The sequence below is a fragment of the Geotrypetes seraphini genome, chromosome 7, assembly GCF_902459505.1.
Source record: "Geotrypetes seraphini chromosome 7, aGeoSer1.1, whole genome shotgun sequence".
NCBI classification, from domain to species: domain Eukaryota; kingdom Metazoa; phylum Chordata; class Amphibia; order Gymnophiona; family Dermophiidae; genus Geotrypetes; species Geotrypetes seraphini.
Window position 1 is genome coordinate 42,331,867 of NC_047090.1, and position 14,020 is coordinate 42,345,886.

The window sequence follows — 14,020 nt, forward strand, 5'->3', positions numbered from 1 at the left end:
AGCTTATGTTTGGCTGTAAGGGTTTTCTTTCCATTGAAGAAAGTATAAGGCAGAGTTGCCTGGCCTTGTTGCCTTGACCCCTAGCTTGGGGAGAAGACCAGGAAATGGATGGGCTGTACTAAATGAGATCCCAGCTTTGCAGTTTGGGCGAGTGGGCTAGAAGAAGTGAATTGGGACAGCCAACCCAGCCAGGCTAGTGGTACACAGGCCCGGGTGTTTGGCAAAAAAGGAACCGTGAATTGGTTTTTTTTTTTGTGCTTAATAAGAAGTTAAGAAACCTCTTGAAAACCTATGAGAGGCTTTTGTCACCGGTGTGGTGGGGGGGAGATCCTTCATTGGAGGGGTAATATTGGGCCAGTCCGGTCCATGTGGATTACAAATGGTGGGGTTTTTTTTTCTTATACTGTATTGGGACATTATCCTGACAACTGTAATCCTGACAAACCTAACTGTTTTGAGGGTGAATGCAACCCAGAAAAATAAAGCAGGAGTTTTCATTGAAATACTGAGACTGTTTGAAGTTTTTTTTTGTTGTTTTGAAAGTTTACTATTAAAAACATAGTCCAGCAGTGTGCGTGGTAGGCACTGAAAAGGACAGATACCATAGTCACACATTGAACTGCTCGGTCGGGCAGGGACACAGTGGGCCCATAAAGGGTCAGTTAGGTGTCCCTGCCACAACGGCCACCTAGGCTCGCCTAGGCATGCTCACACCTAGGCTTAGGTGAGCTTATGCGGGCTTACGCAACTCCCTTGGCTCCTGGAGGTACCTACAAAGTAGGCGGCCTGCCTTGGGAGGTTTAAAACAAAAACATGTGTCCTGATTGGCTGGTTAGGCAGCAGTTGGCCGACTACAATCGGGATGCCATTTATAGAATTTGGCCCTGTATGTTCTGAAATACCAGCACATACATATTTGTTGCTATGTTGGACTCAGTGATATTTAAGATATTTATGTTTCCGAAACGGATGCTTCTGCCAAACATACCCGAAATATAAACATCTGTTTACCAAATATCTTAGAAGAGTCTCTACATTGGAAGATCCTGTAATAAAAATCTAGTGGAACTTGAAATGTCCTGACCTGGATGTTTCAATTCTAATTTGCATGTCCTTTCTAAAATGCTGTTAATGAATAACATTTTACTATTTTATATTATTTTCTTTCTTGATTCAACAAACCTCTATGACAATAAGCTATGATTCTGACCATGGACTTATCTAAAAATCACATGTCCCACCAGAAGGGTCCTACTTTGCCCAAGAACCCAGATTTCCTTACACGCTAACGGGAAAGGATGAAAAGAGAAGAATAGGAAATAATGCTGTCTGAAAAGGTTCCTGACATAATGTTCATTAACATGAATTTAGCACTCACCAAACAAACAGCTGGTGTGACAACTTGCCAGCAAAGTTTAACCAGTGGCCAGGGCCGGTAGCCAATCATGTCCTCAACATTATCATAGTAACGATTTCCACCTTGACAATAGGAAAGAAAAGAATATCTTTTAAAAAAATGGTTAATATAACAGATGACAACAGAGGTACATTTAGGGCAGGGATCTCAAAGTCCCTCCTTGAGGGCCGCAATCCAGTCGGGTTTTCAGGATTTCCCCAATGAATATGCATGAGATCTCTGTGCATGCACTACTTTCAATGCATATTCATTGGGGAAATCCTGAAAACCCGACTGGATTGCGACCCTCAAGGAGGGACTTTGAGACCCCTGGATTAGAGTGTCTATGTCAGGGATGGGCAACTCCGGTCCTTGAGGGCTGGAATCCTGTCGGTTTTCAGGATTTCCCCAATGAATATGCATGAGATCTATGTGCATGCACTGCTTTCAATGCATGTTCATTGGGGAAATCCTGAAAACCTGACTGGATTGCGGCCCTCAAGGAGGGACTTTGAGATCCCTGCCCTAAATGTACCTCTGTTGTCATCTACTTTTTATGCCCCTAGTGGAGGAATATAGTGAAAGTTTGAGTATAACAGTAATCCATGTTGAAAATTATATCCCTAAATGACAAAACTCACATGTGAAATGAAATAGCAAATTGAGGTCCCTTTTATAAAGATGCAGTAATGCTTCTCCTGCAGTGAATGCACTGAACTCCAATCAATTCCCATAGGCTTTGGTGCATTTGAAGCAGGAGAATCACTACTGTGGCTTTGTAAAAGGGGCCGTGAACTATCCATTATATTAACTGTTTAGGCTGCACATTCAAGTACCTGTATAGACAGACAGGCCCATGACATGTATACACACTTCAATAGTGATTATCTAAGCCCTTTTGCAAAATCCGAATTAAATTATGATAGCAATGTGTAGCATTATGTTGTCTCTAAAGATGTCAGTATGATTGCTAAAGCCACCATGTGGCTGTCAGAAGAGTCATAAAACTTTTATGCAGATACTAGCATTGAAGCCCGTTACATTAACGGGTGCTAGAATAGATGTGTCTGTCTGTCTATCTTTCTTTCTTTCTGTCTCTCTCTCTTTGGCCGCTGTCTGTCTTTCTTTATTTCTGTCTCTCTCCTTGTCCGCTATCTGTCTGTCTCTCTTTTTTTCTGTCTGTCTCTCTCCTTGGCCGCTATCTGTCTGCTTTCTCTCTCCTTGGCCGCTGTCTGTCTGTTTCTCATGCCCCTTCTCCCACCTACCTGTCTTTCTGTGTGTGTGTCTTTATTTCTGTCTGTCTACCTCTGTGCCCCCGCCTGTCTTTTTATCATGGCCTTTCTCCCACGTACCTTTTTATTTGTTTAGCGTGCAAAGGTCAACCAGCGCACAGAAACCGCCACTGGCTCAGCTGTAAGAAGTGTAGGAAAGCGCTGAAAATTGCCATCCACGCATGCATCGCTAATACCATATCTCTGCCTACTCTGCCACGGAGCTGCAACGGAGGTAGGAGTGCACATGCACGTTTAGGGTTTTATTATTAGTGATTTTTCATATTGAAGTTTGTATACATTTGTGGGCCCCTCTGTATGTGTAGCCACAAAAAAGTGGTATATAAGTCTCTTTCCATTCCGGTGAAAGTCTGCCTCTCTTTCAGTGCGTGGAGTCATCACACTTACCATATGCCCAGCCGATGCAGATAGCTTCAAAAATGGCGACAAAAAGCAGGCATGTTCCACTGCCAGCATAATAGTCAAAGAGCTGGAAGATATACATTCCACCCTAGGAGACGGTGCAGAAAAATAAGTAAGTCATTTAGACAGAAGTGGGAAGAAAGTAGAAAACTGTCCAAATTGTACAAACAAAACAGACCAATATTGCAGAGGAAAATCAGAGGCAAGGAGAAGCAGAATCTTAGAGTTTGGTTTCTCCATAAATATAAAATGCCAATCATTCCTCTAATATACATCATTATCCAGTTTACAAAATGTAATAATGGATATGCGTTGGGTGGATGCATTTGTATACAGTTGCTAGTTATGTGTAACCTTTAGCTTGCCAGAGTATTCTCTATCTACTAATGTGTAATATTTGGCCTGCAGAGCATGCAGTGGAATCAACATTTGTTATGAATGCAAAATGCATCGTTTACTATGTTTCATTTACATACTTAGAATGAATTCAATATAACACTCCATTAATACAAAGTCTTGCATATTGATTTAATGGTGGAAATATTGAAGCTCATTTTCAGTGGTAAATCACCTAGAATAACGCTATCAGGATGTTCAGAGGAACCTACCCAGATTAGCTTTTTGTTAAATATATTCAGATGAGTTATCCAATGATTCTGTGCCTGCTGTTTCTGTGACCTGATTTAGCTGGTTAACATTTCCCCAATACCGATAAGTATCAGAGCTGCCAGGACAAATAAACTATGTTCTTATAATTGTGCATTTTTATTCAATCTCCCCCAAATTCTGTATATGGTGCCTTACATTGAGTGAATAAATTGATGCAAACAACCAATTTGCATGCATAACTTAATTGTTTAACAAGCCTAATTGACATCAATAATTGGCAATTAACATCTCACAATTTATGTTAATTAGCACTAATTAGAAGTTATACTCATAATGTGGTGTCATTTCCAATGTAAACCACACATACTTTGACCTTAGATGTCATTAGGTGTTTCTGTAGACACAATTATGGCATCCTTTTTTGTTGGCGCCTACGGGCACCTACGAGGGTAAATAAAAAAAATAAAGGCAAAATACATTTAATGGCTTTAATAGAATTAACTGTGAGCAATTGAACATATCACCAGGGCAGGATTAATTTGTCAAGGGCCACTAGGCACATAAGTACAATGGGCCTCCTGCCCCACCCTGCCCCCACCTCACCATGCCCCGCCTCCTGTCCCTACTCCCATGTATTTACCCATTTTCTTATTTACTCCTTCATTTCCACTTTATTTCTTTTACTTTAAAATTCAAAATAAACAACAAAGATTACCATACCAGTGCCAGTGTACAGTTTTTCGTCTATGTAACCTCCAAACATCTCTGAACAAATCCCCCCTTCCTTCCTAGATGAAGAGATCTTCAGCTGGCAGGGCTTTGGGAAGCCCACCAATTTATATTTTGCATATGGGTAGGAGGCATGGGGCATGGCGGGAAGAAAATTTAGTGCCCATCATTTTATTGGACTGATACCATTTCTAACTTAGCTTTCAGAAGTTAAAACCTCTTTCTTCAGATCAGTAAACTATACTGCTATTATAGTATCCCTGTCCTGACCTGAGGAAAGGAGTTATGGAGTTAAGGAGTTAGTAAAAAAGGTATTAAAATTAGTTCAATAAACAGTATCATCTTATTTCCATTTTCTATTAATAAATGATTATCAATACAGCTACAATAATACCTTATCCTAAAGCAAAAATAAATAAATGAAACAAATAGAAATTTTTTCTACCTTTTTTGTCTGGTTTCTGCTTTCCTCATCTCCTCATCATTCTCTTCCTTCCATCCACTGTCTGCCCTCTCTCTGCCTCTTCCATATGGCATCTGCACTCTTTCTATGCCTGTTCTAGAAATTGTCTGCCTCTCCCTTCCATCTCTCTCTCCCTCCCCCCCCATTGGTAAGGCATCCACCTTCTTCCCTTCCCTCCTCCAATGGTCTGACATCTCTCTCCTCTCCTTCCCTTCCCTCTCCTACACCCCCCTGGTCTGGCATTTACATAAGAACATAAGAATTGCTGCTGCTGGGTCAGACCAATGGTCCATCGTGCCCAGCAGTCTGCTCACACGGTGGCCCCTAGGTCAAAGACCAGTGCTCTAAATGAGCCCAGCCTAACCTGCGTACTTTCCAGTTGAGCAGGAACTTGTCCAACTTTGTCTTGAATCCCTGGAGGGTGTTTTACCCTATGACAGACTCCGGGAGAGCGTTCCAGTTTTCTACCATTCTCTGGGTAAAGAAGAACGTCCTTATGTTCGTATGGAATCTATCCCCTTTCAATTTTAGAGACTGCCCTCTCATTCTCTCTACCTTGGAGAGGGTGAACAACCTGTCTTTATCTACTAAGTCTATTCCCTTCAGTATCTTGAATGTTTCGATCATGTCCCCTCTCAATTACCTCTTTTCGAGAGAGAAGAGGCCCAGTTTCTCTAATCTCTCGCTGTACGGCAACTCCTCAGCCCCTTAACCATTTTAGTCGCTCTTCTCTGGACCCTTTCGAGTAGTACCGTGTCCTTCTTCATGTACGGTGACCAGTGCTGGACTCAGTACTCCAAGTAAGGGCGCACCATGGCCCGGTACAGCGGCATGATAACCTTCTGGCCGGTGAGCTTGACCTCGGTCCCTGGAAAGATGATGGAAGCGCTGATTAAAGATAGCATTTGGGAACACATCGAAAAAAATGGGCAGCTAAAGTCGAGCCAACATGGCTTCTGCAAGGGCAGGTCATGCCTCACGAATTTATTATACTTTTTTGAGGGGGTAAACAGCCAGGTGGATAGAGGGGAATCCATAGACATCATTTACCTTGACTTCCAAAAAGCCTTCGACAAGGTACCACACGAAAGACTGCTAAGGAAGCTATGGAACCACGGGGTGCAAGGGGAGGTCCACCGATGGATCAAAAACTGGCTGGCGGACAGGAAACAGAGGGTTGGAGTAAAGGGCCATTACTCAGATTGGCAAAGGGTCACGAGCGGAGTTCCACAGGGGTCGGTGCTGGGACCTCTCCTGTTCAATATATTTATTAACAACCTGGAGGCGGGAACAAAATGTGAGGTTATTAAATTTGCGGATGAGACTAAATTATACAGCAGGGTCATAACCATGGAGGACTGCGAAGACCTCCAAAAAGATCTGACAACGCTGGAAGAGTGGGCCAAAAAGTGGCAAATGAGCTTCAACATAGGGAAATGCAAGGTCATGTATATTGGGAAAAAGAACCCGATGTTCACTTACAAGATGGGGGGGATCACCGCTAGGGGTGAGCAACCTTGAAAGAGACCTGGGAGTGATGGTGGACACAACATTGAAGGCGTCGGCGCAGTGCGCCACAGCCTCAAGGAGAGCGAACAAAATGTTGGGTATCATTAAGAAAGGTATCACAACCAGGACGAAGGAAGTCATCCTGCCACTGTATCGTGCAATGTTGCGCCCGCACCTGGAGTACTGTGTCCAGTACTGGTCGCTGTACCTCAAGAAAGACATGGCAGTACTTGAGAGAGTAACTAAGCTAATAAAAGGTATGGGGGACCTCTCATATACTGACAGACTGAAAAAGCTGGGGCTTTTCTCCCTGGAAAAGCGACGACTCAGGGGAGACATGATAGAAACCTTCAAGATCATGAAGGGCATAGAAAAAGAGGATAGGGACAGATTTTTCAAACTAAGGGGAACCACAGGTATAAGGGGGCACTCGGAGAAATTGAAAGGGGAAAGGTTTAGAACAAACGCCAGGAAGTTCTTTTTCACCCAGAGGGTGGTGGATACATGGAACGCGCTGACGGAGGATGTGATAGGCAGAAGTACGCTACAGGGCTTCAAAGAAGGTCTAAACAGGTACCTGGAGGACAAAGGGATTGAGGGGTACAGATAGGAGTAGAGGTAAGGTTATAGGGACAGGATTAGAGGTAAATTACAAAATTAGTCAGAGACCACTGTTCAGGCAGTGGGCTTGATGGGCCGCCGCGGGAGCGGGCCGCTGGGCAGGATGGACCTCTGGTCTGCCCCAGCGGAGGCAACTTCTTATGTTCTTATGTTAAGGACATAAGAACATAAGAAGTTGCTTCCACTGAGTCAGACCAGAGGTCCATCTTGCCCAGCGGTCCGCTCCCGCGGTGGCCCACCAGGTCCGTGACCTGTGAAGTGTTTTTTGTCCATTTTTATAGCCTACCTCTAGATCTATCTGTACCCTTCAATCCCCCTATCCTCTAGGAACCTATCCAAACCTTCCTTGAACCCCTGTAAAGTGCTCTGGCCTATCACCTCCTCCGGAAGCGTGTTTCATGTGTCCACCACCCTTTGGGTAAAAAAGAACTTCCTAGCATTTGTTCTAAACCTGTCCCCTTTCAATTTCTCCGAGTGACCTCTAGTGGTTGTGGGTCCCCACAGTTTGAAGAATCTGTCCTTATTCACTTTCTCTATGCCCTTTAGGATTTTGAAGGTTTCTATCATGATCCCTCTAAGTCTCCTCTTTTCCAGGGAGAACAGCCCCAGCATTTTTAACCTGTCAGCGTATGCAAAATTTTCCATACCTCTTATCAGTTTAGTCGCTCTTCTCTGGACTCCCTCGAGTACCGCCATGTCCTTCTTGAGGTATGGTGACCAGTACTGGACACAGTACTCCAGGTGCGGGTGCACCATTGCGCGATACAGTGGCATGATGACTTCCTTCGTCCTGGTTGTGATACCCTTTTTGATGATGCCCAGCATTCTGTTTGCTTTCTTTGAGGCTGTCGCACACTGCGCCGATGGTTTCAATGTTGTGTCCACCATCACCCCCAGGTCTCTTTCAAGGTTGCTCACCCCTAGCAATATTCCCCCCATTTTGTAGCTGAACATCGGGTTCTTTTTCTCTACATGCATGACCTTGCATTTCTCTACGTTAAAACTCATTTGCCACTTTTTTGCCCATTCTTCCAGTTTCGTCAGGTCCCTTTGCAGGTCTTCACAGTCTTCCGTGCTTCTAACCCTGCTGCAGAGTTTGGTGTCATCAGCAAATTTGATAACCTCACATTTCGTCCCAGTCTCCAGGTCGTTAATAAATATATTGAACAGGAGAGGTCCCAGCACCGACCCCTGTGGAACTCCGCTCGTGACCATTGCCAGTCTGAGTATTGGCCCTTTACTCCAACCCTCTGTTTCCTGCCTGCCAACCAGTGTTTGATCCATCGGTAGATATCCCCTTGCACTCCGTGGTTCCACAGCTTTTTAAGTAGCCGTTCGTGAGGTACCTTGTCGAAGGCTTTTTGGAAGTCAAGGTAGATGATGTCTATGGATTCCCCCTTATTCATCTTGCTGTTTATTCCCTCAAAGAAGTACAGCAAGTTCGTGAGGCACGACCTTCCCTTGCAGAAGCCATGCTGGCTTGCCTTCAGTTGTCCATTGTTTTCTATGTGTTCGCAGATTGTGTCCTTAACCAGTGCTTCCATCATCTTTCCCAGAACCGAGGTCAAGCTCACAGGCCTGTAGTTTCCTGGGTCACCCCTTGATCCCTTCTTAAAGATGGGTGTGACATTTGCTATTTTCCAGTCCTCTGGGATCTCCCCAGTTTTTAAGGAGAGGTTACATATTTGGCAAAGTGTTTCTGCTATTTCGTTTCTCAGTTCTTTTAGTACCCTTGGATGGATGCCGTCCGGGCCCGGTGATTTGTCGCTCTTCAGTCTGTCTATCTGTTTGAGGACATCCTCTTTGCTTACCTCTAGTTGTACCAGCCTTTCATCATGGTCTCCGGTTATAATTTCCTCGGGTTCTGGGATATTGGTTGTGTCCTCCCTGGTGAAGACTGACGAGAAGAATTAGTTTAACCTGTCAGCTATCTCTTTTTCCTCCTTTATCACTCCTTTCCTGTCTCCATCGTCCAGTGGTCCCACTTCCTCTCTGGCTGGTTGTTTCCCTTTCACATACCTGAAGAAGGGTTTGAAGTTTCTTGCTTCTCCTGCCAGTCTTTCCTCATATTCTCTCTTCGCTTTCTTGACCTCTCGATGGCATTCTTTCTGGTGTCTTTTGTGCTCTTTCTGGTTTTCCTTTGTTGGTTCCTTTTTCCATTTTCTGAAGGATGATTTCTTGTCACTTATCGCCTTTTAACTGCATTTGTTATCCACGCTGGGTTTCTAGCTTGATTTTTTTGCACCCTTTCCTAAACCTTGGGACGTACAGGTCTTGTGCCTCGAGCACTGTGCCTTTAAGCAGTGTCCAGGCTTCCTCTATGGTCTTCATCTTCCCTGAGCTTTTGCTGAGCTTTTTTCCCACCATTTTCCTCATGTCCTCGTAGTTTCCTTTTCTGAAGTTGAGTGCTGTCGTTGTGGTTCTTTTTACCTTTGATGTTCCTATGTTCAATTTGTACTGGATCATGTTGTGGTCGCTGTTTCCTAGTGGTGCTAGTACCACCACTTCCTTTGCGGGTCCCTCAAGCCCGTTGAGGATTAGGTCCAGAGTAGCATCTCCTCGCTTGGTTCCGTGACCAGCTGTTCCATGAAACAGTCCCTCATCGCCTCTAGGAATTTAGTTTCTCTCGTGCAGTTTGAGTGTCCAATGTTCCAGTCTATTCCCGGGTAGTTGAAATCCCCCATAACCACCACCCTTCCACTTTTGCACACCTGCCTCAGTTTGGCCTCCAGGTCCAGGTCGTTTGCTTCTGGCTGTCCTGGTGGGCGATAGTACAGTCCCAATTTGATGTCAGCTCCTTCCCCTCCTGTTAGCTTAACCCATAGTGACTCCAGACTGTCTGCCCTTTCTGTTGTTGTTTCTGTCCTGGATGAAGGAATGGAGTCCTTTATATACAGTGCTATTCCTCCTCCCTTCTTGTGTGCCTTGTCCCTCCTGTAGAGTTTGTACCCTGGCAGGGCCACATCCCATTTGTTGTCCTCGGACCACCATGTCTCTGTGATTCCTATTATGTCTAGGTCCTTATTCCTGACTATAACTTCTAGCTCCCCCATTTTAGTCCTTAGGCTCCTAGCATTTGTGTATAGGCAATTTAAGTCCCGGTTTGTCACCTTTTCTTTTGGATCTCCTCGTGAATTGATGCTCCTGCCGATCTCCTCACGGGCTGCTAGTCCCCGAGCCTCATTTCGTTCACCCTCCTCCTGTGGTGTGTCTATCCCGTCCTCTACCCGCTGCTTTGTTCTTGGGTAGCCTTCTGGTTCCGGATGTTTCCTCCTTTTCCTGCTCTTTAGCTCTATTTGCCTCTCGGGTCCCTGTAATGCATCTTTGGGTTTATGACCAAAAGGTGTCCATTCAGTCTCTAGTACTCTATCGCCATTTCCTGTTTCAGTATCCTTGCATGATACTGTGGTCCGATGTGTCGAGGTCAGATCGACTATCGGCTTTCCCCTTGTTATCAGTTTAAAGTCATGTCTAAGCAGGTCTGGATGTTGCGTGCCAACATCCTCGTCCCAGCCGTGCTCAAGTGCAGTCCGTCTCTCCTGTAGAACTTGTTTTTCCCCAGGAAAGTTGACCAGTTCCGTACAAAGAGGAAACCCTCCTCATCACACCATCGCCTCAGCCATCCATTTGTTGCTTGCAGCTCGATCTGCCTCCTTGCATCTGCTCTCGGTACTGGCAGGATCTCTGAAAAGGCTATCTTCCCTGTCCTCAGCTTCAGTTTCCTACCCAGGATCTTAAACTGCTCGGTCAGTGTAGTCATGTTGAAATTCCTTCTGCTGACGTCATTTGTTCCGACGTGGATTATCATTGCTGTCTCCTCTGTCTCAGCTCCCTCCATGATTCTCTTGATTCTGTCGGAGATGTCCTTTGTCTTCGCCCCTGAGAGACATGTCACTAGGCGATCTGCTCTGCCTCCTGCTATGTGACTGTCCACCTCTCTCAGGATTGAGTCTCCCACCACGATAGCAGATTTCCCTTTCCTCAGCTTCCTCCTGGGTCTCAGGTCTGTGTCGGTGGTTTGATCCTCCAATCCTTCCTTCTCCTGTTTGGTTTCTCCGCAAGGTCCTTCTCCCCCGGCTCCTGGTGGGTCCTGTCCTCCATCTGTTGGTTCCCTTTTGAAGAGCGGGTGATCCTGTGCCTCTACCATCTTGCAGGCCTCCTCGATGAATCTTTCAAGCTCTCTGACCTGTTCGTTGATGTGGTTTTCTCTGGTGGTATCCTTAGCTGGTTCAAATTCCCTCGGTTCCTCTATGGAGCGGAGTCCCTCTAGCTCCTGTACCTTGATCTGCAGTCTCCCGACCTCCTTCTTTAGGCTAGCCAGTTCCTGACATCGACTGCATATGTAAGCCTGCCTCCCGGAAGGGAGGTAGTCATACATGTGACATTCAATGCAGTATACTGGAAAGCTTCGCTGGGCTTCTGCTGCCTCCATTTTTCCTTCTTTGTGTCTAAAGTTCCTTGGTGCGTTGGAGTGTGCCCGGTGTGTAGCTAGGTGTAGCTAGGTGTTCTTCTCTGATCTGTTCGTGATCCCCTTCTTTATCATTCCTAGCATTCTGTTCGCCCTTTTCGCCGCCCCTTCCTCCTGCTCTCCTTTCCCCCCACTTCCATCAGCATCTTCCCCCTTTCTTTCCGTCCAACCCAATTACATCCAGTATCCTTCCCCCTTATGTCTCTCTCCCCTTTCCCTACACACCAATTCTATCAGCATCTGCCCCCTTTCTCTCCCTCCACCACCCTTCCATATCATCTTTCTCACCACCCTTCCATACCACCCTGCCCACTTTCTTTCCCTCCACCACCCTTCCATGCTCCTTTCTCTCTCCCCCTCCAAACATTGCAGCTGCCGGCTCTGCCCTCTGAGCTGTTTTGCAAAAGGCAGCCCGAAAGCAGAATTAGAACAGCTGACGGCAACGAGATACCCCCCCACATCAATGGCAACGGCCACCCCCGCATCAACGACAATGGGCCTCCCCCCGCATCAATGGCAACACGGCCGGATCTGTTACAGGAAGGTCCCGCGATGACTGCGTCTGCCGGTCCATCCCCCTCTGACGTCACTTCTTCTGGAGCAAGTAAGTAACGTCAAAGGGGGATGGACCGGCAGACACAGTCATCGTGGACCTTCCTATAACAGAGCCAGTCACATTGCCGTCGATGGGGTGGGGGGGGCGTTACCGTTGATGCCGGGAGGGGGCTGTTGCTGCTTAAAAAAATATGGCAAGGTGAGTCGTCTTACTTCAGCGGGGTCCCTCACAGTTTCGGGCCCTAGGCATATTCTTACTCGGCCTATTCATTAATCCGGCCTTGCATATCACTTTTCCACATAGTCTTCATGCTAGAATGACACATATATTGTATCATTCAACTAGCTTCTACATTCCTGTAGAGAAGATGTTTTTCGGCAGCTCCCGAAGTCAGGTGAACACCGCTTCCTTTATTTCATCATGCTTTGTCTTTTGCTCTCTGGGTTGCAGTAACAACTCTCTCCAGAATACTTGGATCTTCTTCATACCGTCTCAGGAACTGGGTCACAACCTCCACACACTGTTGCTTGTTTAGGGCAGTAAGCTGTTTGTGAACCCATTGTGTACAGACTTTCCTGTATTCCAAGTTGTCATGCATTATGGCAAATGCAGATCTATAGCTGATATCCAAATCTGCAAACAATTGAGACACTTATCTGTCGATCTTCTCTAATCATCCACCCTGTCAATGGGCTCTTGTGTTACACCTGTTCTTCCCTCTTTAAACCTTTGTAAACACCTTTTGTTGAATCACGGTGCTATGTCCATACTGAGTCAATATCTAGCGGTGAATTTCCACAGGTCTCATTCCCCCTGCCCAAATACAGTGCACCACTGCACATTGTACTTTGATGGTGCAATCTTGTAATGGGCGTCCATGTTTCTAACCTCGTGGCTGCCATAAGACTAAAGGCCAAGTGCTGCACTATGCATGGATGAACAATCCAACAAGTAATATACAAGAACATATATTAATTTTTGATTTGCCCTCATACATTTAAAAAAAATGTTTTAATTGGTTTTATATCACACAGTTTATTACTGCACCAATTAACACCAATTAAAACAATTAAATTAGGTGGTGATAGGGCGTCTACTCCTACCTAAATTATGGCTCCATTTTGAGAATTTGTGCCTCGGTGCTGCTGTTCAGATAGGGGGAATTCTATAAATGGTGTTTAAAATTTGACGCTGGAAATAAAAGCAGTGCTAAGCACTATTCTATAAAGGGACTGTGGGCTAGATTCACAAAGCAAAACCGATCGTGTACTGATTGGTTTGCAACTCCTTTGCGACCAGATTTCCCTCCTGCACTATTCACTAACCTCTCCTGCGATCCGCTTCGAATCCGTTGAGCATGGATACACAAGCGACACGCTTTAAGCAGCAGTTGCCAATTAAGCTGCTAGCTTTCACTCTAGGTGTGTAAAAAGTACATGGAAAATAACACATGACGCAAATTTTATTAAAATAGTTATTTCGCTTATTAATTGTCATAATGGACCTCAAAAGGTTAGATTTGCGTCATCTGGGAAATCTTTACAGATGTCAAATGCTGGCTTTCTGATAAAGATCTCAACTCGATAATTCATTGCTTCCCAATATGTACCTTTTGTCCTGCATGACATCATTACTTGTCAACCAATCCATTAACAGAGGCTGTCCTTAAATTTGGACAAAGAACTTCCTTTTAACATGGAATAAAAAGTTTTAGAAATCATAATTTTTGTTTACATTCATTTCTGAATATACATTAATACATATCCATATGCATTATTACATAACCAAAAAACTTTGAATCCAAACTGCTGAGAAGTTCTTGTCCCTCACAGGAAAAAAAGGAGGGGCTGTTCCCCCCTGCTCTGAGCTTTACAAGAACTGACAGTTTCAAATTTCACACCAACTCAGAAACCCCCCAGATCCCTCCCTATGCTGGTGGGCCTCTAGAGGGTTTCCATGGTAACAGTACTCCTAG

At 45.1% G+C, this 14,020-nt stretch overlaps 1 protein-coding gene across 3 annotated transcripts in view; it reads right to left on the minus strand.

Annotated features, from left to right (window-relative positions):
* The window catches only part of LOC117363972 (sodium- and chloride-dependent betaine transporter-like), a 208,580-nt gene that overhangs the window by 19,873 nt on the left and 174,687 nt on the right, over nucleotides 1-14,020 (minus strand). For all 3 annotated transcript variants that reach the window (XM_033952635.1, XM_033952636.1, XM_033952634.1), the window contains 2 exons: nucleotides 3,076-3,178; nucleotides 1,379-1,479 (listed from right to left, as the gene is read on the minus strand). In XM_033952635.1, coding sequence (XP_033808526.1) covers nucleotides 1,379-1,479; nucleotides 3,076-3,178 — 204 coding nt within the window. The remainder of the gene's footprint in view (nucleotides 1-1,378; nucleotides 1,480-3,075; nucleotides 3,179-14,020) is intronic.